This window comes from Gracilinanus agilis, chromosome 2 (assembly GCF_016433145.1).
Source record: "Gracilinanus agilis isolate LMUSP501 chromosome 2, AgileGrace, whole genome shotgun sequence".
Classification (NCBI taxonomy): domain Eukaryota; kingdom Metazoa; phylum Chordata; class Mammalia; order Didelphimorphia; family Didelphidae; genus Gracilinanus; species Gracilinanus agilis.
Window position 1 is genome coordinate 198,525,580 of NC_058131.1, and position 26,653 is coordinate 198,552,232.

Sequence of the window (26,653 nt, forward strand, 5' to 3'; positions counted from 1 at the left end):
AAGTTCCCTCATAATTGTCTATTTCTCAGCAATTCACTTTAATCTATCAAAATAATGTCCAAAATCTTAATAGACTACCTGTATTTTGTGATAAGAAAGGATAAAAACTTTACCTAAATAAAATAAAATAATTTGCCCGGGTCACATTTCTGATATTATTTTATACAAATAATATATTTTCATATGAATATGAACCATTTTCTTGGTTGAATGACATTTTATTGAGCAATATTTTGCAGATTAAATTATGTTTAGCTTTCTTTACAGATTAGGAACTCAAGTCTTCAAATTCTGACTATTTTTCCTCCTTAAAAGAGATATATTGTGTAACCCAAAAGAATAAATTCTTATGTTCTTTCATCATGACATATTAGGATACTTCTTTCTCTCAGATCATTGTTTGAGTTTCCGTTTTAAGCTAATGTTATATATATATATATATATATTATCTACCAAAGGGAATTTTTTTGTTTTTTCTTTCAAGTGAGAGATTGTGAACTTGCTATTCTTTAGAAAGAGAATAATGAATAAAAGCAATTTTTCATGAAGTTGTCATTGACAACTAAAAATTAGTGTGTTTAAAAAGTATTTTTAAAGTCTTATTTTTCCCTGGCTTTGCCTCATTGTTGTGATTTTAACCAATAAAGTCATAAATTTCCTCCTTCATAAGATCTTCCCATGAGACTGAAAACTTGACTTATGGATAGATTTTACCCAAGAAAATAGGAAAATAAAGAATAAATATAATTGCAGTCCAATTTATTTTTGCCACCTGTGATCTAACAAAGACCCCATAAACCTCTTCCTGTCAATCACTAGGTTCATGACAATAAGTTTTAATTTCTGTTTTTTCTCTTATAAGATATATGAACATGGGAAAGTCATTGCCTTTGGGGGTTTCTAATTCCTTAACAGATTGAAATAAAGGAAATGGCCTTGAAAAGTCAGGTTTTTGAACAGTGTTTGAACACAAAAAACCTTTAAAAAGATATCATCAGCTAGGAGACATATTTTCAGGTTTCCTTAACAAAAATCCCCCTTCTTGGTAGTCTACATTTTTCTATGTATAAGGTTTGATATGGATTGAGAAAGATATTTAGCAAGAAAAGAACCTTAATGGAGAAAAAAAATATCTGGATAAATCTAGAAGATAACTATGTAAAAGGTAACAACAACAATAAAAAAAAAAGAAAAGATGATATGTGCTGGAACAGAATGAGGGAAGAAAGTAGAGGGAAGGAGGTGCTAAATGAGTCAGGTTCCATGTAAGCAAAGCTGAGGCCATCTATGAGGAGAAATAACTTTTGAAGTTGGAATGCGTATTTTAAAATAATTTTTCATTTTAATTTATTTGGTTGTTTTGGTTTCATAAGTATTCTCTTATAAAAATGAACAATACAGATACATATTTTGCATGATAATACATATTAACTTAGATCAAATTGCTCAAAAGCTCCAAGAAGGTCAAGGAATGGAAAGAGGGAAACATTTTGGATCATACAACTTCAGAAAATTATATGGATAACTGTCATTACTTGTAATTGGTAAAATAAAATATCTTAAGAAATAAAATAGAATCCTCCCAAAAGAAATTACTTCATTCAATCTAGGTTAGAAAAAACAGCTTCCTTTACAATATCACTGATGAATAGTTATCTACCCTTTCCTGAATGAAGAATTCTAAATATGTATTACTTCTCAGTGGCAATGTGCTTAATTTCTGTCAGCTCTAATTTTATTAGGAAGTTCTTAATATTAGTTTGAAAGAACACTCTTTGTAAGCCCCCTTCCTTTTAATTTTTTCCCAAGGACCAAGTAGAAGTAAAAAACTCTCTTCCATATAACTTGAACACAGCCACTCATTCATGGTTTATTATTATTTTTAGTATTATAATAAAGCATAATTACATATAACTTCACAGTTGATAAAACATATTTTAAACAATCCTCTGAGGTGAGATAGTATAATTATTGTTATTCAGTTTTACAGATAAAGGATCCAGTGTTCAGATAGTTAACATGATGTGCCTTCTCTCACTCAAGTAATAAATGTCAGGAAATGTAACTCAAGATAAGTTCTTTTGGCTTTGCCTCATTTAACTATATAATACCATGTTTTTATAGTACATGTGAGCTGAACAAAAATATAACCACTTTCTTATAGAAAATATTCTGAACTATTCAAATTGATGCAGATAATTTTTTCCTTGAACAAAGCACTTAAAAGGACACATAGGCAGAACAAAGGCAGGCAGGAATTAGGTTTAAAAGGGTTATTGAGTGTTAAATATCTTCTCCTAGATATACTGTAGGAGTATCACTTTGGGAGTGTGGAAAGGATAGTTTAGAGGTGGGAGAGACAGGAGGCAGGATGAATAATCAGGAGGACATCTTAGTAGTGCAGGCAAAAGGGAATGAGAATCTGTCTGAAATAGGTTGATAACTATGTGGTATTTAAGTCTGTGTCCTTTCCTCCACATTCACTGTTCATTTCACAAGGTTGTGGAATGGAAAACATTTTTAAATCTTAAAACATGAAATAAGTTAAGGATAAATAAAACAGTCTGACCTCATTGTTTAATGGTGAAACACTTGGTGTAGAAACTGTGATATAAAATCTTGTATTGAGTTTCTCAGAGCACTGTACAGTTAACTTACTCATGGTCACAGATTTAGCATATGTATCAGAGTAATAATAAAAGATGAACAACTCTAGGAACTCTGAAAGAATCTACTATCTTGAAGCCACTGTCAATGTTGAAAAGGAAGATAATTTATTGGTAAAATTTATTTATGTAATTTATAGAAAACCATGTATATAAATATATTGCCAATTATAGATATGTAAATAGATATGTAGGCACTAAAATATTTAGGTAATCAGAAACATAGTTTCTTAGACACAACTCTTTATAGACTTAGAGACTTAGATACTGAGAACCTTGGGTGATTAATATACTTAGAGACTTATGAACATAGGTAATTGGGTTCTTAGATACTTTAGTACTTAAGTAAAAACATACTTAGGTACATAGATAATTGTGTATTTATCTTTGTTTTTAGGTACATAGGTACTTAGGTAATAGGCACTGAGGTAAATAAATACTAAGGTATTTATGTACCTATTTATTTAAGTAATTAGGGTGATTTAAATAATTCCCTACTTAAGTATTTAGTTACATATTCATAAATAATTAAATAATTAGTTACATATTCTTAGATACAGATAAACATACATTTGGGTACTTATATTAGGGCTTTTAAGTAATAAACTAATTAGGTACTACTTATATGGAAAAATTTAGGCTGTGATAATTAGATTTATATGTACTTAGCAACATTCAAACTTAGGTACTTAGATTAATTATGTAATTAACTAATTAAATATTTAGGTACTTGATCATTTACTTAGATACTTAGGGGGGATTCTGGGAAGATGGCAGCTTAGATGGAGAGAATCTTAAAACCTCCACACCCTTGCACATTGAGATGAAAACAATGAACTTTGAGAAGAAAGAGGACCAAATCTAACAATTGGACAGAACACAGGGACCCTACTACTGAACACCTAAAGAGGTAAGCCAAGAAAAAGGCTTGAATTCTTGAATAGTCAGGTCTAAAGGTATAGAAGGGGAATCCCAGGAGCCCTCCCCCACAAGTTGTACAGAGTCTCCAATTGCCCATAAAATCTCCAGGCATGCAGGCCTATTGGCCTAGACAAAGGGCCTTGGTGACAATGGCCTTGGGGGCTGAACACAGGCACCAGGAGATGACTAGAGGAGAAAGACAGAGAAACACTGCAAAAACACTCAGAAGATGGCAGCTTAGATGGAATCAAACCTGACTGCCTTGCTTTATCAAACCAAGATAGAGAACAAAGGGCTTCAAGAGGAAAGAAAACAAGGCCATAAAGCAGGAAGGAGCAGGGGGGGACCCTACTGCTGGGCAACTGAGTGAAAACACTCCATCTTGTCCTCCAACTTCTTTTTTTTTCTTTTTCCCTCTCAAGGTTTTGGCCTCAGGGCACATTAAGCAATACAGACTTATCCAACCAATGCAGGCTTAATCCCACCAATTGGACAGACAAGAATTCTTTAGAGTGTAGGGAAACTCCAACAACTCTCCCCCATACACAGCAAAGAAATTAACTACAAACCTCCATTGCCAGCTGGGGGGAAGATCTTTCAGCAAAGATCATTAAATACATCTGCTCAAACTAGCAAAACAGAAAAGGAAAAAATATGAGTAAGCAACAAAAAAAGAGAAAAGAAATGACAATTGACAACTTCTTTTAAGGAAGTAAAAAGAGAGCAAATTAAATAGAAGAGGAAGAAGTTCCAGAGAATTGGGCAAAGGCTTTGGAAAATCTCAAAATTCAATTAACTGAAGAACTTCAACAATTCAAAAAACAATCAAGAGAGGCTGAAGACAGTTTTTTAAAAATGAAATGCATGAAATAAAACAAGAAAATAAAGTCTTAATATCCAGAATTAACCAGTTTGAAAATGAAGCAAAGAAGGCAAAAGATGATCTACAAAGAAAGTAAGACCAGAAGGAGAAGGATGACCAAAATTCCAGGGATGCAATTCAGTCTTTAAAAAAATGACATCACAAGGCAGCACAAAAATATAAAAAAAAATTTGTAAATAAAAAAATTTGAGGAGAATATGAAACACCTCATTGATTCAACCAAAGATCTGGAGAACAGAGCTAGAAGAGAGAATTTGATAATTATTGGTTTACTGGAATATCATGACAAAAGAAAAAAGTTTAGACATCATCCTCAAGAAATTATCAGAGACAACTGATCTGACATTCTCGAACAAGAGGGAAAAGTGGAAATTGAAAGAATCCACAGATTCCTCCTACATTTAATCCAAAACTGACAACTTCCAGGAATATTATAAAAATTCAAAAACTACCAGACAAAGGAAAAAAATATTACAAGCTGCTAAAAAGAAGTCATTCAGATACCAGGGAACCTCAGTTAAGATAACACAGAATCTGGCTATAATTACATTGAAGGACCAGAAGGCATGGAACATAATATTCTGGAAAGCAAGAGAACTGGGTCTTACAACCAAGAGTCAACTATCCAGCGAAACTGACTATTTTTTTTTTCAGGGGAAAGTATGGTCATTCAATAAAACTGAGGACATCATAAAGAAAAAAAACATACTTAAACAGAGAATTTGCTGCCCAAACTCAGAACTCAAGAGAATCACCATAAGGTAATTAAGAGAGCTGGGGTTGAGGGGAAAATAAAATCTTTTCTTTAAGGGACCCAGTAAGTTCAATCAATTTGTATCCCTAGAAGAAAAGAAGATATTGGCAAATATTTAAAAGTGTTATTATCAACAGGGTAACTAGAAGAAGTTTACATAGAGGGAACAGTGACAAACTGTATAGGATGAAATGTCAAGATTTATATATATACATATATATATATATATATATATATATGTATAACTGTATACAAAACAAGAAAGAGAAACACCATTTAAAATCACCCTAGACAATATAAAGTACTTGGGAATCTATCTACCAAAACTAAACAGGGAATTATACAAACACAACCACAAAATACCTTCCAAACAATTAAAACTAGATCTAAACAATTAGGAAAACATTGATTGCTCATGGATAGTGTAGAGAGCCAGAAATAAACAGTTTAATCTGTAAATCCTATCAGATCCAGCTATAGCTGATGATTATAACTAATTGATGACTCCTTTCATTATTAAAAAGTTTTCCTGTATAACAAATCATTTTAATTTAAAGAAAAAGGTGAATATGTGGGAAGCCAATAGGAGAAACAGAGTCTTAAATAGATAAAAATCTGAGACTCCTCCTTTGACCCCTTTTGTGATCCTTGTGATTTATTGTTGAAAAGTATTGTGGCCTTATTGAAGAGCTTTAGGTTCCTAGTGGGCCAGCATTTAAAAGGTTAACACTCTCCCCCTTTGGTCAGGAATGCAGCTGCCTGGTATAGCCAAGGCCAAAACCATAGCAGGGGAAATTCAAACCTGAGAAAAATATTCCCCAACTTGGCTTTCTGATAAGAACCCAGTCAAAATTCAGCCTTGGCCTTGGTCTGTTCTGAAGCCAATGAGACATTTTGTGTTTTGATATGACATAATTTGTAACTTCTGGTCATCTGCAAAGTTTTGGGGGGGTTCTTTTGTGTGAAATGAGTCTTGAAATATAATATATATATATATATATATATATATATATATATATATATATATACTAAACTCCATGATCCTAGAGACAGAACAACAGCATGAGCTGAAAAAAAGATCTTCCCTGCCCATTATTTCCTTATCAACTAAACTATCCTCATCAGATTAGCAGAAATGATAAAGAGATCTCGAGAGGGTAGGACAAGCTAACATAAAAAATGACCATTCTAACCAAAGTAATTTACTTATTTAGTGCCATACCTATCAAAATACCAAGAAACTTTTTTACAGAATTAGAAAAAAATTATAACAAAATTCATTTGGAAGAACAAATGATCAAGAATATCAAGGAAAATAATGGGAAAAAGGTGAAGGAAGGTGCCCTAGCAATACCAGATGTTAAACTATACTATAAAGCAATGGTCATCAAACTATATGGTAATGGCTAAGAGACAGAAGGCAGGATCAGTGAAATAGACCTAGGGTATGTAATGTCAGCAAGACAGTGTATGATAAACCAAAAGAGCCCAACTTTGGGGACAAAAATGCACTATTTGACAAAAACTGCTGGAAAAATTGGAAAACAACACAGGAGAGATTAGGTTTAGATCAACATCTCACACCCTATACCAAGATAAATTCAGAGTGGGTGAATGACTTGAATCTGAAGAAAGAAACTATAAGAAAATTAGGAGAACATAGAATCTTATATTCATCAGATCTCTAGGAAAGGAAAGATTTTAAAACCAACCAAGAGTTAGAAAAATTATAAAATGTAAAATAAATAATTTTGATTACATTAAATTAAAAAGATTTTGTACAAACAAAAACAATGCAACTAAAATCAGAAGGGAAAGAACAAACTGGGAAAAAATCTTTAAAACGAAAAACTCTGACAAAGGTCTAATTACTCAAATATACAAGGAGGTAAATCAATTGTACAAAAAAAAAAAAAAAACCTCAAGCCATTCTCCAATCGATAAATGGGTAAAGGATATGAAAAAGCAATTTTCAGGTAAACAAATCCAAACTATCAATAAGCACATGAGAAAGTGTTCTAAATCTCTAATAATTACAGAAATGCAAATCAAAACAACTCTCAGATATCAACTCACATCTAGCAGATTGGCTGAAATGACAGGAAGGGAGAGTAATGAATGTTGGAGGGTATATGGCAAAATTGGGACATTAATGCACAGCTGGTGGAGTTGTGAATTGATCTAATCATTCTGGATGGCAATTTGGAACTATGCCCAAAGAGCTCTAAAAGAATGCCTTCCCTTTGATACAGCCATACCATTGCTTGGTTTGTACCCCAAAGAGGTCATAGAGAAAAAGACCTGTACAAAAATATTTATAGCCATCTTCTTTGTGGTGGCAAAAAAACTGGAAAACAAGGGTATGTCTGTCAATGGGGGAATGGCTGAACAAATTGTGGAATCTGTTGGTAATGGAATACTATTGTGCTCAAAAGAATAATAAACTGGAGGAATTCCATGTGAACTGGAAAAACCTCCAGGAATTGATACAGAGTGAAAGGAGCAGAGCCAGGAGAACATTGTACACAGAGATTGATACACTGTGGTACAATCAAATGTAGTGTACTAGCAGCAATACAATGACCCAGGACAATTCTGAGGGACTTATGGAAAAGAATGCTCTCCACATTCAGAGGAAGAACTGCAGGAGTAGAAACACAGAGGAAAAACAACTCTTTGAACACATGGGTTGATGTGGACATGATTAGGATGTAGACTCTTAATGATAACCCTGGAACAATTATCAATAATATGGAAATAGGTCTTGATAGATGAAGAAACCTGTGGACTTGTGTGTTGGCTACTGGGGTGTGGGGGAATGGAGGGAGAGAGATCAAGAACATGAATCATGTAACCATGGAAAATTTTTTTCTAAAAAATAAAAAATAAAAATAGATGCTTAGGTATATAGGGCCTTAGACACTTAAGTATTTAGCTACATAATTGCTTAAGTAATTGGTTACTTAAGTAATTAGGTAACCACTTAATTCATTACTTAGATTTTTTTACATTTATGTACTTTGGTACCTAAGTAATTAGTTAATTAGTAATTTGCCACACAATTAGGAATTAGGTGTCTGTAATTAGGCAACCATGTATATAGATATGTTATTATCTGTTTAGGCATATGTGAATTGCCTTGAACCAGTTTGAAACTTACTGAATCTGCTTAAATAAGAATAACTAGCTTTGAATCAGTCTAAACTGATTTAAACTATTTTGACTTAGAATGGGGTATAAACCAGACTGAACCTAAGTGAATCTATTCAAATGGAGCTTAATCAGATTGAACCAATTTGAACTGCTTCAAAATCAATTGTACTTTTATAAACCAGATTTAATAAATTTTGTTAAACTTATTTGGATTGAATTGAACATAGAAACTTAAGTACATAGATATTTACGTAGTTATATCTTTGGATATTTAGGTATTTAATTAGGTATGTATATAATAAGTATTTATATAATTGTATAATTTTAATTAGATAATTTAGTAAATCGACAATTATGTACTTGACTTGTAAAAATTAGTTACTTGTGTAATTATGTAAGTAGGTAATTCAGCAGTTTTTTTCATAAGTATTTTTTAAACCCTTGCCTTCCATCTTGTAGTCAATACTGTGTATTGGCTCCAAGGCAGAAGAGTGATAAGGGTAGGCAATGGGGGTCAAGTGACTTGTCCAGGGTCACACAGCTGAGAAATGTCTGAGGCCAGATCTGAACCTAGGACCTCCTGTCTCTAGGCCTGGCTCTCAATCCACTGAGCTACCCAGCTGCCCACCCCAATAAGTATTTAAGAACATAGGAACTTAGGCTATTAGGTACTTGCAACAAGATAATTAATAATATGTTAGTAATCACTTAGGTATCTTTGACTTGTCTTTAAGCAGTTTACACTAATTTTAACTTGTAAAAACTGGGTTCAACCAGTTTGAAGCACTTTTAAAATGTTTGTAACTGGTGAAAACTGTCTGAACCAGAGTGTACCAGTGGGAAATAATCTGAACCAATCAGAACATAGTTTGAATTGGTTGAAAGTGGTCTGAACCAGTTCCAACTAGTCTTAATTTTCTAAACTCTATTAACCGATATATATTTGATTGAACCTGTTACCCTATTTGAATTCTTTTGAACATAGATACTTAAGTATCTAGGTACTTCATTAATTATGCCTTTAGATAATTTTGCATTTAGGTAATTAATTAGAAAAATAATTGTGCAAATCTGGCTCCAGATACTTCCTATCTGTGTATCGTTGAACAAGTCACTTAACATCCATTGTCTAGCCTTTAGTGCTCTTCTGACTTTGAACCAATACAAAGCATTCATTATAAGAAAGTAAAGGTTTAAACAAGGAATTGCCTATTCATGTAATTATTCAATGCATTGCTTAGACAATAAAGCAATTAGAGACTAAAGTTCTTAGGTACTGATAAAAAGCTATTTAGATAGGTAATTCTTAAGAAATTAGGCAGCTAGATTATTATTTATACAAATATGTACATAGGCACTTAAGCAATTAAGCACTTAAGTAATTAGATAAAAAAGTTATTTGAATATGCTGTACTTAAGTATTCCTATCCTTGAATACTTAGGTAATTAGATATTTGGCATTTTGATGCTTAGTTTTTTGTATACTAAGTTAATTAGGTACATAACCCCTCAGGTAATTAAGTGCTTAAATGATAGCAGTTAGGAATTTATACACTTACTGTAGAAGTGGTCTGTGAAAAATGGCCTCTAAAAGTAGCCCTCTTCTGACCCTCTCATCTCTCTCTCTTTTCCAGTCAATAGATCACCTTTAGCACAAACACACCAGCTGCTTGCTGTCTCATGATGTATTTACCCTCTCACCCCCTCCTATTTGTGATTATGCCCTGGCCTTGTGTCCTCAGCCTTGAGTATGTCTAGTTGCTTATCATCATAGCCAGCTGTCTCTCAGTTCCTGCTCCTTGTTCTCTACTTCCACCACCACCCCTTTTCCATAGCTCTTGCACATATGTACAACCTATATAAACTATTTTCTGTAGCTATTCTGGGCTTAGCATTTGGGAGACAACTCCAGCTAAGCACATGCATTAAATAAATGGCCTTCCTATAATCCTCTGGTCATTGTTTCCTCTACTGTATCATTTTAATTAGGAAATTAAATATCTTTAACATGTAGGTACTAAGGCACACAAGTATTTAATCAATCATGTATAAAGTGAATGGGCAGTTGTACAGTAAGTTTAACGCTTCCTCACTCCATTTGGTGTTTTCTTGGCAAAGATACTGGAGTGGTTTGTCATTTTCTACTTTAGCTCATTTTATAGATGAGAAATCTTGACCAAACAGATTAAGTGACTTGCCTTGGGTAATACAGCTAATAAGTATCTAAAGTCAAATTTGATCTCAGAAAGAAGAGTCTGCCAAGAATAGGAAGTTAGGAAGTTGCAATTAGCTAATTATGTAATTCAGTAGATAATTATGTAATTACTTAGGTACTTATACTCATAGGTACTTAAGTACTTAAGTGATATACTGATATTCAGGTATATGTATGTATATATATATGTATATATATATATCTTTATCTTTTGGTTTTAGGTATTTAATTACATATTTAATTAGGTATTTGTGTAATTAGATAACTAAGTACCTGGTCCCTTAAGCATTTAGGCATTAGACAGTTCATCTATTAGGTATTTAGATGAATAGTTTCTTGTAATTTGGTAATTAGATAAACTTTTGCTAAGATAATTGTGCAATTTGTTATTTAAACACCTAGGAACTTGTATTTGTCTTATTAGGTGCTTCCATGCTTAGACAAAAGACTAGTTAAATATTTAGACACACAGGTACTTAGATATTTACTTAATTAGGTTGCTAGGTACTTAATATACTTTTTACATTGGAGTAAAGTAGTTCAACAAAAATGTTTTCTGTTCAGGTTTTTTTTTCCTAATTTGACAGATGGTAGAAAATAATTTATTTTAATTAAGCTGAGAAGAATTGTGATTACTCATTTGAAGACATAGCTAAAGGTCATAATATTATCCTGTTCATTTACCTACATATCTTTGACATTAAAAAGCAGAAAATGATTCTGTCAGAATGAAAAGTATGTACTATCAAAAGCTAACACTAAGAAAAAAAATTCTTTTAAAAACTATTTGGAGTTAACTCTCTACTTAAATAAAATGCATTAAGCAAATTGTACCCATTTGGAACAAGATTCTAGGAAGTGTTCTCCAATAACTGGAACAATTTTATTATTTTTTCTTTATATTTATATTTCATAGCCATTAGCTTCCATGAACTGATGAATTCTAACTCTTAAGGACAAATTTTCTTCAGTAATTTTTATCTCATCTACAGTCAGCCAGTTATGAATTTTAAGAATATTTTATCTTTAGTATTTTTTACCAAGGTATATCAATTCTCTTTTCACAATTGCCTTCATTGCTAATATTTCTTTCACCAAATTTTCCTCTACTGCCCATAACTGATTCTTTGTTTTTAACTCTTAGATATTTTCTTATTTCTTTTAGGGATTCTTGTTGGAATTGTGTCAAGCCTTCATTTTTTTCCATCTTGGAAAAACTAGTAGAACTTTTCAAGTGATTATCTTCTTTTAACTTTGTGTCCTGAGCTTCCTTTTTTTACAATAGAGTTGTTTTTTACTTACCTTTGTGGGTAGGTGACTTATCTGAGCTTTAGGCTTTCTTGTCTTGCGATTTTTCACAGTTAAGTCTGGGGATCTGTATGTTTTCAGTGCTTTCAAGTGACATGATCTGAGGTGTAGGGTCTGGCCATTACCTTCAAAGGCAGTGTTCTGTTTCTTACATAGGTATATAGCTCCTGTTCTTCCTCATATAACAACTCTTCATCTATTTCTTGAATTGGAATTTTGCCTATGTAAGGTCCCTTCTTCCTCCCAACCACAACTGCCCTCCTCCTCCTCCCTTCAACTGGGAATTTGAACTACATATTGCCACAAGTACCCAATTCTGTATGCAATTCTGTCATAGAGGTCTGCTTGGAATCTCTTTCTAACCAGGAATTTAGTCTCATTACAAACCCTCAACATTGGGTATTTCTAGTGATGTTTTTGCTGATCCTGCCCATAGCCTTTGACTTTCTGAATTGACCTCAATGTCTTTAGAACTATATCTGATTTGCTGAAGGCTGGAAAAAAATGTCTTACTGGAAACTTTCCTTGACTATACTGTTCAGAATACATTCTAATGTACTTTATAAAATATTTTAGAGAGGTGAGATGGAAGAGCTTGGAAAATTTTATGACTGTATTCTTCCATCTTGGATCTACCATTTGATATTAGATGAATAACCAAATCTTTACTATTTAGAAATTGAGTTCTATTTCTGTACCTCTGTTTCTTCAACTGTAAAATGAAGGGTTTCAACTAGATGATCACTAAAGTTCCTTCCAGCTCTGCCATTTTGTAATTTTAAATTTTTTTCCCTTTCTGTACTTTACCTGTGATTTTTATAGGTAAAGGGCACTTTCTGTGAGGAACCTTCTCTAAATAGGGGTCAGCTAAGTGATACAGTGGTCACAGTGATAAATTTGACTTTAAAAAGACCTGAGTTCAAGTCCAGCCTCAGACACATTAGCTATAGTGGCTTTGAATAAATCATATGACCTCTATCTGCCTCCATTTTTTAATATGTAAAATGGGGATAATATTAGCATCTAATTCCTGAAGTTGCTATGAGGATAAAACATAATATATCTAAAGGGATTTATAAACCTTAAAACACTATATCAATGATGGTGGTGGTGGTGGTTTTAGTAAGTGCTCTGCAACTTATTATCTGAGTGGGTCAATGAGAGATAAAGTGCCTTGACAAGGGTGACATAGTCAGTACATTATAGATATGGGGTTAAACACAAGGTTTTCTGACTCCAAGGCCAACTCTCAGTGTAGAGGAGGGTGTTGGGGAAAAAAGGAGAAAGCTAGACTTAAGTTAAAACACAGAAAAAAACTTATATTTGAACTATACCTTGAATTCCCTAACTATAACAATTTAAGAATAGAGATAATTGTCTTCATAGTTCATTAATGGATCTCATTTAGAACCCTAATTCTATTTAAATTTTATAGGAAAGAAAATAGATCATTCTGTTAAATGTTTATTTCCTTGTGTTTAATTTAAAACTTTAGAAAGAGGATATTAATAAGATTATATACACATTTTCAGGGAAAGATATTTTTTAAAGGAGTTTATTATTTCCAAAGTATTTATTTGCATTTTGACTTTGTCTCTGCAGACTAAAACGGGTATTGCACTTTTGTATGATGAAGGATCTGAAAATGCTTTTGACATCCGATTGAAGCTTACAAAAGAGGTACTCACAATACAAAAACAAGATGTTGTCTGTGTTAGTGGAAGCAATCACAGTGCAAATGTAAGTGCTTCTATATTTATTTGCTTCTAAAAATATATTTCAATGTTTTTTTAAGAATTCCAAGAATGTAGGACCTTACACAGGGAAGATACTTAATTGAGGAGTGCCAGTGAGTTTGTTGAAATAAATTTAACTTGAACATATATATTAAAAAGATAACATATTTTGGAAATATATTTCATATTACCTAAAATATCCTAATCTGTTAGATTTTACTTAGCATTAATGGTAATTTTCAATTAGTAATGAAGACATCTTTTTCAAAAGTTAGATCACAATATGTCTCTTGTTTTATATACTTTCTAACATTTTTCCTATTTTTATTTTTTCTTGCTCTGAGGTTTTATAATCAAGATATTATACTAAACAGTAAACTATGTTTTTAAAATTTATATACAAAATGCATCAGTCAATCAATAAGTTATTTATTAACAACCAACTATATACTAGACATTGTGCGAAGCATTGTGGATAAAAAAGGCAAAAGACACATTTCTTCTCTCAAGGAGATCACAATCAAATTGGAGTATCAATAAGCAAATATGTAAAAACAATCTATGTATAAGATTAATGAGAAATAATTAAGAGAAGACATTCAAATCAGGAAAAGACATTTGGAGGAAGATGGGATGTTTCTTGTGAAATAAAGAAGCCATGGAAGGCCAAAGGAAGAGTGAAGTAGATGAAGCATTCCAGGCATGGGGAATAGCAAAGGTAAATGGTTAGAGCTGAGTGATGGGAAATCTTATTCATGGAACAACAAGGAGGCCTGTGTTAGTGGATAAAAGAATATGTGGAGGGGAACAGATTTAGGGATCCTGGGTTGGTCTGATGAGCTTTGAATGACATACAGAATATTTTGTATTTGATCCTGAAGATGATAGAAAACCACTTTTTTATAAAAATTGTTTCTTCTTATGAGTGATTGCAGAAATAGACTGGAGAAGAGAGAGACTTGGTGCAGGCATATCCACCTTCATACTTTCACAATAGTCCAGGTGTGAAATGATGAGGATCTGCATCAAAGTAGTGACAGTATCAAAGAGACAGTCTCAAAGAGAATATTTGAGAGATGTTATGAAATTGAAATCTACAGGTTTTGGCAACAGATTAAATATAGAGTATAAGAAATAGTGATGAATTGAGGATCACACCTAGTTTGCCATCTTGAGGGACTGTAATGATGTTGCTCTCTGCAGTAATACAGAGGATAGAAGAGGCTGGGTAGGAGGATTTAGGAGAAAAGATAATAACTTCCATTTTGGCTCTGCTTAGTTTAAGATTTCTACTGGACATCTAGTTTGAGATATCTGAAAAACAGTTAGAGATGTGAGATTAGAGATTGACAGAAATGTTTGGATAATGCTGGTAGATTTGAAAATCATCAGTATATATATGATGTTTATATCTAAGGGAGCTAATGTGATCACCAAATGAAAAAATATAGATGGGGTGGCAAAGACGAATCAGGACAGAATCTTGGTGGACACCTAGAGTACATGATTTAATTGAGAATCCAGCAAAAGGAAATGGAGGTAAAAGCTTTTTTTTTCTTTTTTAAGTTTTGCTTACTTTTATAGTTGTCATTTATTTCCTGTTACTTTATCTATCTGTTGAGATACTTCTCTGTTCATGGGGTAGAAAGCACACCACTTTAATTTTACAGAGTTCTCTTCTCTGGTACTTGGGGTAGGCCTAGCTACCTTTGTTTCTTATGGTGTATCAGTCAAAGAGGTAGCCCTAATGCTTTGCTCAAGTGCAGTTTGTAGTTATTTTGTCCAGCTATTTTCAGCATCTCTTGTTTCATCAACTGGACTGGTCCTTTCTCTGATGCTGCCAGGCCCCTGACAAATGACTTGGTCTCAGCAGGCCCCGTATTTCTTTGGATACTGTGCTAACATAAAGGAGCACATAGTTTCTTTCAGTTCAGTCTGTCCCTGTCTCTGCTCCCATGTAGTCCCAGGGCTCTGCTTCCATTTAGGAGTGAGTAGATTCTTAGAGTTGCTGGTTCCTCTCTCTGACCTTTTTGGCCTCAGGGCTCTGCTGCCACGAGAGAGGTTTTAGGTTTCCTGCCTTCTCTGCCTTCAATACTTGTGTAGGGTGGCTGAAGATGGGCGTGGCCCAGTTCTACAGCTTCATTGCCTCTGGTAGAGTCTTAGTGTGTTGGGCTACTTCCATTTCTGCCAATTCTAGCAGAGGCTATGCTGCCTGGGCTACTCATTCTTCTTACCTCAGTTAGATGTTTTCCTCCAGCTTTCCTTTCTTTTGAGGAGATTTATTCTCTTTTTTGAGTGTATATGGAAGATTCAGGGGAGCAAAATGTCCTTTACTCCACCATCTTAACTACAACTTTTAAGTTACAACTTTCCTGCAAAGGAAATTGAAAAAGAGTATTCAGATAGGTTGGAGGAGAACCAGAAGTGAATAATTGATGACAGGGAAACCTGGAAAGAAGAAAGTATCCAGGAGGAGAGGGTGATCAATAGAATAAATGGATTTCTGAGAAATCAAGAACAATGGTGACAGAGAGTAGACCTCTGGCTTTCACAACTATGAACTCATTAATAACTTTACAGAGAGCAATTTCTTTAGAGTATTAAAGATAGAAGCCTAATTATAATGGTCTAAGAAAAAAATGGGAAGAGAAAAAGAAAAAAAAAACTATGCGAGATAACCTTTTCATGGAGTTTAGAAATGAAAATCAAATAATTAGATAGATGAATGGATAGACCAATACATAGATAGGTTACAAAGAAAGAAAGATCAAATGATGTGTTTGGGAGGATGGGGATGTTATATGTATGTTTATAGGCAATATAAAAGGAGCCAGTAAACAGGAGAGAACAAAAAATAAAAAATAAGGAATAAAGTGAGAAAGATAGAAGGGGAAAACTGTTGGTAGAGATGGGAAAGAACAGAATCACTTGAATTGAGGGATTTGCCTTGGTAAAGAATAAGACCATTTCATCACATCATGTGAAAGAGTAATGAAGGAGGAGATCATGGCAGAAGGCCTAGGAGTAATATGAAATGTAGAAAGGGAGAAAAGAAGGAACTTAAAGTGAATGGCCTCCATTTTTTAAATAAATTATGAGACAAAGGTCTCAGCAGAGAGGAAAAGGGAGAAGGGAGCTGTAGGAGGTTTGTGGAGGAATGAAAAGATTTTGAAGAGCCTCTATAGATGGAGAGTAAGTTAATGAGGACAGTAGAGTAGGACTGCCTAGCGTCAGTGAGGGTCCAGTTGATGATGTGTAACATAAATTTGTAGTGTATCCAGTCTAGGACTAGGGATTCAAGAGAGAAGGTATAGAATTGAATTGATTTAAAAGAAAGTCAAGATCACAGAGAGAGAGTTGCTACTACTGGGGTGATGACCTGGGTGAGAATGGAAATGTTGAATAATTGGATGACACTGTGTAGATGGAGAGCAGAGCTTGGGAAGGGGAAGGAGGAGTGAAAAACCAATAGATTATGGTCAGATAAATAGATTTTAGAATTTTTGAGTTGAAAGGGAATACATTTTGGATGATTGGAAGAGTAGTTATAGCACCATTTTGTGAATGACTGAGGTTATGTGGAGGTGTAGATTATGGGACATGTATAGGTTGAAGAACTGAATATTTAAGGCGCTTGAGGGTGAGTCAATATGTACATTTTATATCTACTAGTATGAGGGAAGGAAATGAAGAGAAGAGAAAATTTTGAAATATGTCCTAAATTCATTGAGGGACGAAGGGAAATTGCCTGGAGGTCTATAAACAACAGCTACTTCCAGGATTGTAACTGAGTAGTAGAGATGTATTGCATGATCTTCAAATGGGAAAAGATAATTCATTAATGGAGGCAGGGAGAGAACCTAGATGTGGCAATAGGGAACAAGTATTTTTATTCCTTCACATTGACCTGTTGAGTATCCAGCTGATGATTTGTAACATAAAGGAGTAAAGATTAAGTAATAATAGAAAGGTGGCTAGCAAGGCTGTATCTTTAGAGGGGAACTAGACTTCAATAAAATCAAGTAGATGGATAAAGTAAAAGAGGAAAAGTAGTAGAATAAAGACAAGTCTTTTCTCTATGGAACAGGTATTCGGGAAGACATAGTGAGAGGAATGTGTGATATTTCCTTGGAGCATGAGGCTTAAATGAGAATGAGAATAAGAAATTGAGTGGTACACTACAGATGAGATTTGGATGATGGACTAAATGGATTCAGAATAATTGGGATGTGTAGTGTATGAGTGAGTGTTCATAAATAAGTGGAGTGTACCACTTCTCCCAAAAAAGAGTTGAGCTTGAGCTAGAGAACATCTAAATAGATATTTGAAGTTTATATTCAAAGTGTAAACTTTGGGATTTTTATATCAGGTATATTATCCAGTAAGAACAAAATTTAATATCAGATACTAACCAAATAGCTTGTGTAAATATAATTCATTTTACTTAAAAGAATGGATTTATTTTGTATTCTTGTCCCTCTTGTTTAAAATTAATTTTTTACTTTAAAATTTAAGTTCAAAATTGAACTTCCTCTTCATCCATAAATAAAAGAAGGTGAATGATGAATATTGGAAATGATTAATTTACTTAGGGTTTTAAGGTTTATAAGTCCTTTATCATGAGGTATTACTACCTCTAATTTACAAATCAAGGGACTGAGACTAAAAGATTAATGATTTATACATGCTTGCACAGTGTCAGAGGTGGATCTTTTACCTCAATATGTTTGACAACCAAGTCTAATGAACTGAACCACAATTTCTAAGAGCTTAAGGGAAAAACAACCGTTAGTTTACTTGCTTTTAGCAAATATGTACCACCTTGGAATATTTCGCAAATTTGAAAGTAAATGTATTGGATGTGAATACATTTGGGTTCTTATTAGAGAACAATTAATCCTAACAAGTGATCTCATTCTAATTCACACTGCATATTTACATTGGGTTAAAATCTATTACTATACATTAGATAATTGTAACTTCAAACAGTTTAGATTCCACTAAATGGGATATTTTATGTGATTTGTTGTTCATACCAATTCGTTATTAAACCCAATAATTTTTTTAAATTTCTTTTTGCTATTTTATTTATTTTTACAATAATTTTACAATAATTAAATCATTATAGTAAAGCATATAAAACAAAAGGTTTAGTTGACTTCAAGACCATTAAAAAAGGCATCAGCTTCAGTGGCTAGTGTTTCACTTTTTATTCAGAAATGAATCCCAACTACACAAGAGATTATCCTTTTTTTACTGAATAGTTATAATTTTTCCTCATAAGCAGATATTATATATTCCTCATAATGTTCTGAGGCTCTGACAACTTTTGGCTTTTTATTCTTAATATCAGAAAGCATTGTTCAGCAGAAATGCTACATTTGTAATCAAATTATTTAAAATAAAATTTCATCTAGACACCTTACTCTCTTTTAGATTTTACGTGAGTTATTGGACCTCATTCTCATCATATGTAATTTTAATATGTTGAGCCATTTTTTCTATAAAATCCATCCCTTTTCAACTCTATGTCCTAAGTAGAACTATGTTTATAAAATAAAGTCTAATTCTTCCATTTTCCAGTTGTGCAAATTTAAGCAAAATGTTTGACCTCTTTAAATCTAAAATTTAAGCAATCTTAAATTTAGGAGTCATAGGTGGCAATTGCTCTTGAGGAAAGGAGGAAGGAGAGAATCAGTCTTTTTGTCAACATCTGTCTCTGTGTCTCTGTCTGTCTGTCTCTCTCTTTGTCTTTTGGGTTGAGAGTATATTTTTTTCAAAAATTGGTAGTATGCATCACACCCTGAGGGATATAACAAGGATGAATTGTATATACTGACAAAATGCAATATCAGAGACTGTTATCATTCGTGTAGATAAAATGAGAAAGATACTGACACATGGAGCTTAGGAGAGAATTACATCCAAGAGTAACTTCAGGAGTGTTCTGCACAGGGAGATGTCTCATAGTAACTAGGAGCTCTGAATTATCCCTCTGTCACATATGCTTCCTACAAGGTACCCTTTTTACTTTAAGATAGTGATCTCAAATTTATACACCTTCTTCTTCTTTGAGCAAAGGGAAAGTCTTGCCCTAGATTGAGGGAGAGAGAAGGGGTTTGCCTTGTCTTTTTTTCCCTAACAGCTCCCCTTGCTATATACATGCTTGTTGAATAGTTCCTACAAAAAGTTAAATGAGTTGGCTAATTATTTCTAGGAAGTACACTGTTTAGGGCTCATGAGCAACAGTACTAATAACTCAAGCAATACTTAGGATTGCCTATCAGCCCCTCTACAACAACTTTCTAGGGAGTAGGAAAGTAATTTTGCTGGAGCTGCTACTTGTATAGCCCCACCAGTAAGAACACACAGTGCCTTCCATACAGTAAGTACATAATAAATTCTACTTTGATTGCCTAATTGGCTGATTTGTTAGCCATTCTACAGAAGACATATCACTCTTAAGTGAGTAGGCAAACTTCTGACTATAAAATCTAGCTGTCTTTATTCTTTATTGAAAATAATTAATCTTTACATTATTCTGTGGAATATAGATTTGCAAAATCTTTCCTGAAAAGTACTCATGATAGGTTTATCCAACTGTTAGGATGTGAACACCCTGAGGGCAGTCTGTCTTTCTTTTGTATCTCAAGCATTTATTATAGTACTTTGCATATAATAAAGCATTTAATTAAAAAAGGCTTTTTATTCAGTCTTTTGTTTATACCAGTCTTCTTCATAGACAACTGGTTTCTGAATTTAATATATATTTTTTTAAACCCTTGTACTTTCGGTGTATTGTCTCATAGGTGGAAGAGTGGTAAGGGTGGGCAATGGGGGTCAAGTGACTTGCCCAGGGTCACACAGCTGGGAAGTGGCTGAGGCCGGGTTTGAACCTAGGACCTCCTGTCTCTAGGCCTGACTCTCACTCCACTGAGCTACCCAGCTGCCCTGAATTTAATATATTTTTGAACTTGTGTCAGATGTGAAGTAGTATTGTCATAATTCTTTGTACTTGAGAACACATTAAAAACATATAATCTTAAGGGGCTTAATTTCCTGGCTATGAGAATTTATTTTAAATGTTCTAGAGATAACATTACTAACACTACTCCAATTCTATGTTTAAACAAATATCAACCAGGAGTATCCACTCCAAAATGAATGCACTATAAAATGTTGAAAGTAAAAGGGACATTAGTGGTAAGCTTTTACAACCTTTTTATTTCATAGATGATAATACTGAGTCTCATATGTATAGAGGTTTGTAGGTATATCAAGCTACTTAATTTTCTATAACAAACTGCAGGATAACACAACTTAACAACTTTTATTAGTTTAATGTTTTATACATAGTCGGTGGTTCATAAATGTATATTGATTGACTATTAGAAATCATGTGACTCTAAGTACACAGCTTGATCTATCATATCATAAATAATTCTAAGATTCTAGCTGGTGAACTAATTGATATAGAAGGCAGTATAATTAATGCAGGTAAAACCATGACCACTCTCTCTTACTAGTCCTTTGGGGACGAACCTAAGAAAAATCTCACAATTAAGAATCCTATGAAGTAAAGTAGAGCAGGGGTTGGCAACATATGGCTCTCGAGCCCTATCTGGCTCCACCTCCCCACCAGCCAGTCCAGGCAGAGCCCCAGGATGTGCCCCAGGGAGCCCTTCAGCCCCTGCCCCATATTCCAGCACCTTCCGCCTCCATCCTCCTCCTTCCACAGGCATTTATGGCTCTCATGGCCAAAAAGATTGGAGACAGTTGAAGTAGAGTCTCCAAGCCAATGCCTATTTCTCTTGGCCATGGAACCACTATGATCATTCAGAGGAACATGTCCAGTTGAGGTCTGGCTCAATCAGAATTACATGAGTACCAACCAACTGATCACCATTTGCCACCAGATATTAAGGTACTCTGAGGAAGAGAAAAAACACAGAATTAATGAGGCAGTGGAGATCATAACTACTAACCCTGCCTCTAATTAGGCCTCTGAGAAATGGCTATTTGAACCCTAGAATCCTGTGAATAGAATTACTCCTCCAAGACATCATTCTTGTCTTCAACTAGACCAGTGATTCCCAAAGTGGGCGCCACCGCCCCCTGGTGGGTGCTGCAGGCGAGGCAGTGATGGCCACAAGTTCATTTATTTTTCCTATTAATTGCTATTAAAATTTAAAAAATTAATTTCCCAGGGGTCTAAGTAATATTTTTTTCTGGAAAGGGGGTGGTAGGCAAAAAATGTTTGGGAACCACTGAACTAGACCCTTTCCTATATCCTCCAGGGATACAGACTTAATGAATATAGGGCCTGAGTAATTAACTCTACCAAAAATGAAGTCTCCGCCTCCTCAGCAGCCATAGCTTCTAAAAACCTGAAAATCAAAGTTCTTGCCATCAAATAACCTAGAATGGGAATCAGATATACCTTTATCAATGCCTATATTAAATTAGATATATCTGTGTGTCAACCATATCTCCCCTCTATAATATAACCAAAGTTATTCCTTATACTTATCCCTGCCCCAGAGCTCTACTATCAATGTTTTCTAACCCATAAAATGAGAGATTCTTGAGAATAGAAGCAAACATACACCCCGTATTCCCAGTGCTTTGTGAATCACAATATATTTTTCATTCTTGAAATAATTTATTAAGGAACCCCAATCATCTCCCGAGATCTACTTCCATTATTATATGTTTCTTAGGGATCAGAATTCATTCTAGTCATATTGCTTCTTAGATTCCTATGCATATTTAGCCTAACCTAATCTGTACTTTGTGGTTCATTTGGCAGAACAATGGTAGATTTGAGGTGATTAGGATGTGTTCAGCCTTAGAAGGCAGTCACTCTATCATCCTAACAATAGTCCAGGATTCAAGGGTTCATCTAAAATCAATTGATCCTATGATGTGTAAGAACTGAATCAACTATCTCTCTAAATTTATGTCTATGAACAATGCCATCAGATTAACAATTTAAGTGGCATTTCTTTCGCCCTGTTTTTCTCCTATTCTCTCATATTTCTAAGTTCTCCTAGAACAGTGATGGGCAAACTTTTTAAAGAAGGGGCCAAAGGAAAGGAAATGCTCATCTGTCAGACTGTTTCTCAGGCAACTCTTTTGAATTTTCATTGTATTGTATCCTACTCATTGTATTCGTCAGATTAGGAATAATGTCCCATGGCCAGATAGAACATTTCAGGAGTCTGCATCTGTCTCTGTGCCATAGTTTTCCCATTACTGTTCTAAAGGATGGGAAAAGTAGGTTATAGTCATATTCAACACTTTCCCTTCATGAAGGTGAGATTTATGTATAATTTTGTGTTTTTAACATAAGATAACTCCATTGAGTTGGAAGATAACGAAAGATACCTCAAGAGAAACTCTCAATTCTAATTCTATTTCTATGCTGCATACATATTTCATGTTCATTTACAAAACAATTTGTTATATGAACCTCCTGTTGGTCTTCTTATGCCATGTGGCCAGACCTCTATAACAACCCAGACATAAATAGAGAAATAGGTAGTTGATGGATGGATAGATGGATTGAGTAGCTATCTGGACTTGAAATTTAGAGACATCAACAAATCATAAAATCATATGTTCATTTATCTTTTAATTTGCTCAAAGAACAGGTTTTCTTTGTCACTTTTTCTGGTGTCAGAGCAAAAAAACCTTTCTTTTTTCTCTAGTGTACTTTTGTTCTTTTGAAATTTTCATTTTTAAAAAATATTTCTCTGCCTTCCACCTCCAATATTCATTGAAAAATGAGAAATAATTTTAAAAATGAAAACTTTGAACTTTAAAAATATGTATTATTAAAATAAATCAAATGCTTGACATATTTCACATACACATTTGGATATACACACATATATATACACCTGTACATATGCTAAAATATTAATTTATATATGGATATATGTCATTAAGGAAATTGAAATCAACTGATAGCTTTCTCAAAAAGGCAAAGGATTTGAATCTTTCTCTATTTTATGACCCAGAATACAGTTACCATAGAAAACTATTTCTCAATAATTAGTTATTTATAACTACCTAATTTCTGATTACATATTCCTTTTCCTTTAGCTCTATATAATAATAACAAAAGATTCTAGAAGACCTAACTTCCCTTCTACTGAACTTATAGATATTCCAAATTCATGTTTTTATTTCATAATTTGGTTTATTAGTAATAAATAATAAGATATATACAGTGCATACAGTGTCAGGTTCTGAGTCAGGAAGACTCATGTTACTAAAGCCAAATCTCTCCCCAGACACTAATTAGCTCTTATAATACTGGGCAAGTCACTTAACTCTGTTTCACTCAGTTTCCTTATCTGTTAAATGATCTGGAGAAGGAAACAGAAAATCACCGCAATATCTTTTCCAATAAAACTTCAAATGGGATCATGCAGAGTTAGACAAATAATAACAACAGTAGCAAGTAGTAACAGTAATAATAGTAGTAGCAGTAGCAGCAGCCACAGCAACAGCAGTAGTAGTAGTAGTAGTAGTAGTAGTAGTAGTAGTAGTAGTAGTAGTAGTAGTAGTAGTAGTAATAATAAACTATTGTTAATAGATAGTAGGCACAATGGCAAATTTGGATGAGGCCAAAGAAAGTGACAGTGCTTACCAAACCTTGTCCTTTAGCTGTTCTTAGATTTTGATTTAGTTCATTGCTTTGAAGTTGCTAATTTCTGAATAGATGAGTTGGGCTTCCCAATGTTTCCTTCAACTACTTCTAACCTATAACCCCCTAACCAATTTGCTCTTTTCAAATTGGGAAATAAAATTCCCAGAATATAACAGAAATCAGATATGGACCTGGTAGTTTGTTTGCATGCAAGACAAGGAATATGAAGCAGTTTTTAAAATTACAGAATAGATCTAGGGAGGCTAAATGATTTGCCAAAAGCAATGAGCTTCATAAAAGGAACTTCAAAAGCAGTAGTAAAATTATTCCTTTTTTGATTCAAAGTTAAGTACTCTTTACACTTTAAAATACTTCAGTTATAGATTTAAAAACTAATGAATGAGTAAACATCTATAAATTAAGTATATCTAGATTTTTTTAATGTTTCACAAATTGTTTCATGTTATCTTTGGAGAAGAGATGGAAAAAAGTGGACTAAATAATGAAGTCAGTTTTATTTGAAATGTATAGATTGACCAGTTCCAAAGCTTGCTAATTAAAATAGATCAATTTCTCAACTCTGGTAGACTTAGCTTTTATCAGCAATACAATGATCCAGGACAATTCTGAGGGACTGATGACAAAGCATGCTATCCACCTCCAGAGAAAGAGCTGTTGGAGAGAATTCATCTGAAAGCGTACAATTTTTCAATTGTTTATTTGGATTAATATTTTGGGGTTTTGATTTTATAAGATTAGTCATAAAAGTGAAAAACACGTAAATCTGTTTTGCATGATAATACATATATAACATAGATCAAATCACTTGCCAGCACTGGGAGGAGGAATAGAAGGGATAGAGGGATATAGTTTTGATTATATAACTTAGAAAAACTTATGTGGAAATTTATTACATGTAATTGGTTAAAAAATAGATAAGATCCATTGTCATAAAGATGCCTATAAAAATACACTAGTTGTTTGTCTTTGTCATATGTTGTTCAAAATGTTTACTGATGATTTTCAAGATTGCAAAATTAAGAGATGACAAAAAATAAAGAGAGCTTTGCATGTAGGATCTAAACAGGCTACATACGCCACTGGCCTAAATTTAATATGATAAATATAAAGTCTTTCACAAGATCATATAATCAATCACACAACTATATACCATAGTAGACATGACCAAAGAACAATTCATGAGTTTAAGTTACTGCAACTTCAGAATGAATCATTGCTGAGATACAAGAGACAAATTAACACTAAATTGATTTTAGCTACATTATTAAAAGCATAGAACTCAGAAAGAAGGGTAGGGTGGTAGTAATGTATTATGCCATGACCAGATTTCATCTGATTTATAATGTTTAGTTCTAGTCACCTCACTTTTAGATACCACTTTGGACATTTGGAAGGCAAAAAAGAATATTAGTATTAGTAGCCATGATAAGGATTGTTTAAAATGGTGACAGTTAAGCTAGAGAAAAAAAATCTTCAGAACTTCAGACCCTAAATGAAAAATCTTTTCAACTCTTTCATAGATATTCTTGAAATATACTTATGACTTATTTTAATATTTTGGTGTTAAATTCTATACATGTTTTATCTCATATTCTTTCTTCTTTCTTAAAACAAGTTTTGATTCTAGTACAATTTTTTTTAATTATTTATTTAGATATTTCCAAGCTAAATTTTGGAACATATGTTTTATATTGTTATCCTTTCTTCCTCTTTAAAAAGCAAATTCTGATCTTAGCCCTGAAGAGCTCAAAGTATTGGGGAAAATGATAACAAACATTAGAGGTATTGTTCAAAAATTGGCCCATTAAAGCACTGCTATTGGAGCTTTGAATTAGTTCAGTCATTCTAGAAGTCAATTTTAAGCTATAATCTCAAATGTTACTAAACTAGACATACCCTTTGATCATACACAAAAGAATTTATACTCACCCTTTTGTGGTGGCAAAATTTTTTTGAACTAAGGAGAACCCATTGGGGAATGATTGAATATTTTATGGTATGTGAATATAATGAAATAATATTGTGTTTTAAGAAATGATGAGAGGGATATCTTCATAGTAACCTGGGATGACTTTTATTAGCTTATGTAGACTGCATTAAGTAGAATCAGGAAACTTTTATGCAATAATAAAATCATTTAAAAAAACCTTTGAAAGCCATAAAAATTTTGAAAGAAATGACTAATCTTTATTTTATAGAGTCAATATTGAAACATGCTTCTTACTTCCTAATAGTGATAGTGGATTTGGAGTGTGGAATTAGATAAAAATATTTTTATAATCTTGATCTGAGAATTTTTCCCTTTTTGCTATGCATGCCCATTGTGAAGATTTGCTTTT

The 26,653-nt window shown here is 33.4% G+C and overlaps 1 protein-coding gene across 1 annotated transcript in view; it reads left to right on the forward strand.

Moving 5' to 3' along the window:
• SNTG2 (syntrophin gamma 2) overlaps positions 1–26,653 on the forward strand; it is a 622,101-nt gene that overhangs the window by 211,960 nt on the left and 383,488 nt on the right. Inside the window, exon 2 of the mRNA XM_044660932.1 lies at positions 13,503–13,640. Coding sequence (XP_044516867.1) covers positions 13,503–13,640 — 138 coding nt within the window. The remainder of the gene's footprint in view (positions 1–13,502; positions 13,641–26,653) is intronic.